Source organism: Colias philodice, chromosome 16, assembly GCF_061535455.1.
Source record: "Colias philodice isolate Cphi_HAF_F1 chromosome 16, ilColPhil1 Martin Lab GWU primary, whole genome shotgun sequence".
NCBI classification, from domain to species: domain Eukaryota; kingdom Metazoa; phylum Arthropoda; class Insecta; order Lepidoptera; family Pieridae; genus Colias; species Colias philodice.
In genome coordinates this window covers 7,308,019-7,314,018 of record NC_143101.1, presented here as the reverse complement: position 1 = coordinate 7,314,018, position 6,000 = coordinate 7,308,019, and the positions used below count along the sequence as shown (strand labels likewise).

Genomic DNA, 6,000 nt, shown 5'->3' with positions numbered 1-6,000 from the left:
ATTACCTACCTACACAAATTATACCCGTCTAAATGGCAACTGTATGCACATCAAATACAATGGATTAATTATTATACACTGACCTACCAAAACTAGTACACTCATACCATTTGCATCATGTTTGCAAGTCAAATATGAAAGTGTATTGACAATTTTAAAACAATTAAGGTCATTTTAACACACATTGAACCATCTGAATGGCTTGGCTTGCATTATTCGTATGGTGTACTAGTTTATAGAGGTTAGTATTACCTAACAATATGACAACATTGACAATAAAAATATTAAAACCGATTCGATAATGGATACAACAAACATCAAATACAATACCTATTCTATGTAGATGTAACATTTGACTTCTACTCTAACACGGATATAAGTATATAAAATAAGCGTATTATCGGACACCGTCGGATCAACAGCGGTGCTCCGTTCAGACTTATAACGTAAACGGCAAATTCCAAATGCACATTGTAGACAATTTATTCATCTTTAAACGTCTTTTATTTCAACCGTAACGCTTTCCTATCAATTTCCAACATTTGGCCCCGATATCGACAACACTTCTGGTTCATTCTGACGAATCCATTATTTTTTCAGGCCCTAATCAAGTCTATAGGACTCATTAAAAATCTCGCAAGACATAGAGGTTCCTCCTATTAGAAGATTCATTTATTTACTTTCTCTTTGCTCCTAGATTAGCTAGCAGAAGGATCTCCAAGAGAGAACTTCTTGATTATAAATTCATTTCCATATGGGCTTCAACCAAAAGCTTCAATCATTCAAAGCGATAAATAGGTAAAATCCCTGTACCAGGATTCCAACAAAGTCATTTGCATCCGGACCCAAATCCAGATCCAATTTCAAATCCAGAAACAGTTTGAAGCCGTTTATCCAAAGATGCTCCATATGCTATGACACAGGGCCATTGAACGCTCAACACTGAAACATGTGGCTCACACTAGCGGAGAACACATCATTTCCACACTATCCTGTACTATAGGTTTCACTCCTTAGCGGTAACGGTGACGATTAATTCACTTCCTACTTTCTTTCCGAAGTGAATACACCACACGCTTTTCTGCACATCAACTGCACTGGTAATGTTCGCCTCACGCGTGTGAATGTACACGGCTCCATACTCATTCCACTGGTAATATCCATATTCTAAGATCTTTCTCCTAATCTTCCCATCTTATCTCCACACTATACTATACTACAGAACTGACACGTACGCCTCACTCCTCAGCAGTAGCCCCAGCAGGTAACACCGAGTGTCGGAGCGCCCGCCGTACATCAGCGGCGCTGGTGACACCGGCCTCGTCGAGTTCGCGCCAACGTTGGTGGTTGGAGCGCGCGTGGCTCACCAGTTCTGGCATGTCGATGAATGCTGTGAATAGATATGTAAATATATGAATAAAAAAAAATAATTCGAAATTGATTAACGGATGGATAGCAAAGCATAGCCGCACTAATTGGCTAGGACTTACAATATTACTGGTGAAAAAGAGTGTTATAGAGTTGGTAAGCACTAAGGAAAGAGTTTTAAAAATTCAAATGCTATAAATCGGTGGATAAGTTCGTATGAATTAGGACAGTTTTAAACCTTCATGGATAAGAATTTTTGATTATAAGAATATTGTTCGACGCTTAACGAGATAAGCACGAGTCATTTAGTTAAAAAAGTTTTCAATTCGAACATTCTTGAAATAGTAAATTTATTAATTCATTTGTTTTTTATTAATTTTAATATCTACACATAAATTTAAAAACGTTGCATGCATGTTCCCATTTTTTTTTCAAAATATAATACCTTATTCTCTGTGTAATAAGATCTAATATTGTAATAAATACTTACCCGCCCAAGCCTCCATCATATCAATAATGATATAATCAATGAATCCGATCTGCGAGCGCGGCACGGAGCAGGTCGCGCGGTCGAACATCGGCATCACAACCGGCAGGTCCTTGGCCTTCTCCTCATCTGTCTGTAGGAAGTATTCTTCGGCAATCCTGTAATACCAATATTATTTAAGTGAACATTCTATAGGCGCGTTAAGAACTTAAGAGAAAAATTGCAAGGTCGCGTCATGGAGTAAGGCGACGATTTTGGTATGGTATGGTGAGGTATGGTTTATTTATTTCTATATTGAATGATTATAGTAGGAGATACTAAAGGTTGAAGAAAGAGAAAGCTAATCATAAAACACATGCAGATTTTAGGCTAGATATATCTATGCCGTTTACAGTCTAAACTTTCAATTCTTTTTCTAATTTGATCTATGAAGTAACTTAATGTAAAACATGAGTAGTTTATTTCGTAGAAAGAATTTATAAGATACTAGGTTTCCGCCCGCGGCTTCGCCCGCGCAGTCAAAGAAAAACCCGCATAGTTCCCGTTCCCTTTTTCCGGGATTGCGTCATTTTCCCGGGATAAAAAGTAGCCTATGTCCTTTCTCGGGTATCAAAATATCTCCATACCAAATTTCATGAAAATTGGTTCAGTAGTTTAGGCGTGATTGAGTAACAGACAGACAGAGTTACTTTCGCATTTATAATATTAGTATGGATATCGTTACTGCCAACTGTGTTAAGAAATATGACTGTAACTATACCTTCTAGCCCATTCAAAAGCGAACTTCTGTGGCCGTGAAGCATTCGAGACGTCTGCGCATTTGATCATCATCCTTTTCACGAGCACTACATTCTCCTGTGACGTCAGAGCTGTCGTGTCCAAAGATAGTGGTTCCTGAAAATTTGTAAACGAAAGTTTTATGTGATTTTCTACAGAATCTAATGTATGACGGATATTAAAAATGTTTAAATGGTCAAGGAAATAATTGATGATCTAACTGGTAATCATTTTTGTAAATTTTTAAGAAAATCGATCATCATGCGGGATTCACATCCGTGTTCTTCGTAGCGTAGCTTCACTTGATTAGTCTATGAAAAGTGAAGTCTCATGTCCCCTAGTGGGGTAAGGGGCAGATGCATTATACATCTGTTTCACTGATCGATTTTCTTTAGGGACAAGTAGGTGATCAGCCTTCTGTGTCCTGCTAGACCGAGAAATTTTTTTTTCTTCGTCTCCATCGGGAATTGAACCCAGGACTTCCGGTTCTACGCTCACGCGTCAACCACTGTACCAAGGAGGCGGCCGATTAGTCTATGAACCTATTAATATCAAGAAACTCACATCAGTATGCATATTATCCTCCTTGCTACCGGTGGACTTGGCGTAGAACACGTTCACAAACTTGGCCAAGTGTTCAAAGTGTTTCGTCATCTCAGTCGCTAGGATCATGTCGATGACGTTGTGTCGGACCGACTTGTATGTGTCGCGGTCGAGATTCTTGAATATGTTCACACGGTCGTCGTCTGGAAATATATTATTTACACTACAATCGTTGTTTTTTTTATTAAAATATGTTGTGGAAGTTGGTTAAAAGGAGTAAAACTATATAGCAAGGCATTAAGCCTATATGTTATTTATCCTATTGCCTATTAATTATATCGTAGAAGATAGGCACTATTTTAGAAAATACGTCCTATTAATCAACACAATATTTCTCTTCAAGTACAACAAATCTCCCATATAAATAGCCCAGAACATTCCAACTCTCGTGTCCGCGTTAAAATGTAGAAGCCCTTCTGGCTAACATTGAGAAACACCACACACAAAAAAAAACTAGTGTACATACGTAAAAAGTGAAACTTCTTTATGATCTTATTTTTCAAAAAATAATTTTCTATATATATCTATATAACTTTACAGAAATACGTCGAATCACGCGTGGCAGGGATAAGAAAAAGATGGCGCGTAACGGAAAAATGTTACATTAAATTTGTTTCCAACCCCGATAAAGAAGTTTCACTTCAAAAAATCCAACTCACTGAGCGTCAGTTTGAACGTCAACGCGGCGTGGTGCGACTCGAGCACGCTGACGTCATTGTAGAGGATCGCGAGCGAGTGGCGCGAGTTGCACAGGAACGCGGACGAGGTGCCCGGGTGGTCGATGTCGTGCGCCGCGGCAGAGATCAGGGCGGCTGCGGCTTCCAGCGGCTCTAGAAGGTTCTTGAGACGGTCCTTTTCTAGGAAGAACGCTACTGCCTGGAATTGTATGATGGATGTATTAGGTTGATAGAGGAGTTTGGTGTCTGTACTGTGGTGATTGAGGTAGTGGTGTTCAAAACGCATAATTAACATTTTGTGGTCGCTAAGCAACAAAGTACTTTAAATAAATAAAATGTGAATTGGGCTTTAATCATATTGGAATCGTTTAGTTTACAATTTAAAATGGTGTAGTTAACAGGAAATATTAAAATGGTACTAAAAAAAGTTTTTTAAATAACACGAGAGCCAAATTTGAAATTACTAAAATCTCATATGTAGATTTGGCAGACCTTAAATCCAATTCCTGAATTTTGTTTACAATGAATGTTTAGAGTAAGAGTGGGTAATCTTATAAGATTTCTCTCTAACTATGAAAATTAATTACCTGTAGCACATCAGCAGCGTGCGTCGAATTGTGGTACGTATTCACAGCATGATAATTAGTTTCTATGATCGTCAGCCAATGCAGTAATGTTCTTTCATCACACTCAAGTGTGGAGCACACATCGAAGCGGCCGCCCATGAGTGTGAGTCCCAAGTGAGTGAGCGGGCGACCACGAGTGAGGTCCTCGAGGCGGAATATCTCGAAGTCCCAACTGAGTGCTGTGTCTAGGACTTCGCGCAGTTGGCCAGACGTCTGTAACGATTGCTTGGAAATTGATTAGATAGGTTGGTTTTTGTACGAAAAAATTTGTAACTTAAATTATATACTGTCACATTAAACATAGGATGGAAGAAAGTCAAATGAAAGGAGAAATGTTTGGGTAGCAAAATGTAAGAAAAGGATCGAGTTAAAATCGTAATTTTCTCGTGTTCTGTAGATTTTTTATGTACGTTTTTTCCTAAAAGCGCGGTTATTTTAAGTTTGTTGTATGAATTTAATTGGGTTGATAATTGAAATGTTGAAGTAATGGAATTTTTAGATATCTATTTCATTATCTTTAACATTTTCGTATAGATACATATTATTATGTTATATCTTATGGTATATGGCAGTAAGAATAACTGAATTGGACATTTCAATTATTTTTTATATAATGTTGTACTTTAATAATATATAATATAAGTATATTGATTGACGTATTATAATTACCTTATGTTTGATATTAGTCCTGTTGGTTTGCGATCGTACGACTGTAGAATCGTTGCTGCTCCTTCGAGATGACAAGACATTCGAGGTTCCCTGTGGATAGAAAAATTATACATGGAAAATTATTTCATTTAAAAAATGTTAAAATTTAATAATAATTTCATGACTTATAGAATTATAATCTGCTTGCAAAATTGTTTTAAGTAATAAATACTTATGTGTGAAATACAATATGAATTGAAAGAAAAATAATCTCAATACGTGTTTAAAATAATAATTAAGTAATCTATGTTTGTTACATACGACAATGCTGTTTTCTTGCATTGTTGTTATCTACTCATGAATAAACTCTATAGATGAATGGGTTATAATATAATATGATAATTAAATGTACATACAGATAAATAATTAGTTGTATATATTAGTTAAACATACATTAATACATAGTTTTGGCGGAATGATACTAAGTGTAAAGATTTTCAGAACAGCTTGAGAATGGAAATCGTTTTGATTTAATTTTGTGTAAAAAATAAAAACAAAAGGATACATTTTTGTCAATACTCAATACACACGCCTTCTAGCTAAGTTTTATAAATTATAATATATAGGTATTTAATACTGTAATAAAAATATATGTACTAATAAGTTAGATATTTATTTGGAAGCAAAAATAAATTTTTAGATTAGGCAATTTTTATTATTTTTATATTAGGAAAACATATTGGTTCATCTTTATGTAAGTATCCAATCAAAACGATCCCCATAACAAAGAGTGCAAGCGAAGTATCGGCGACAA

At 36.1% G+C, this 6,000-nt stretch overlaps 1 protein-coding gene across 3 annotated transcripts in view; it reads right to left on the bottom strand.

Annotated features, from left to right (window-relative positions):
* Positions 1-649: 649 nt before the first annotated feature.
* Pde8 (phosphodiesterase 8) overlaps positions 650-6,000 on the bottom strand; it is a 156,741-nt gene continuing 151,390 nt past the window's right edge. For 2 of the 3 annotated variants that reach the window (XM_089704804.1, XM_089704806.1), the window contains 7 exons: positions 5,208-5,297; positions 4,500-4,763; positions 3,895-4,111; positions 3,197-3,378; positions 2,616-2,749; positions 1,859-2,013; positions 650-1,390 (listed from right to left, as the gene is read on the bottom strand). In XM_089704804.1, coding sequence (XP_089560930.1) covers positions 1,239-1,390; positions 1,859-2,013; positions 2,616-2,749; positions 3,197-3,378; positions 3,895-4,111; positions 4,500-4,763; positions 5,208-5,297 — 1,194 coding nt within the window. In that variant the 3' untranslated portion in view covers positions 650-1,238. The remainder of the gene's footprint in view (positions 1,391-1,858; positions 2,014-2,615; positions 2,750-3,196; positions 3,379-3,894; positions 4,112-4,499; positions 4,764-5,207; positions 5,298-6,000) is intronic. The other variant, XM_089704805.1, reaches the window with a different exon arrangement.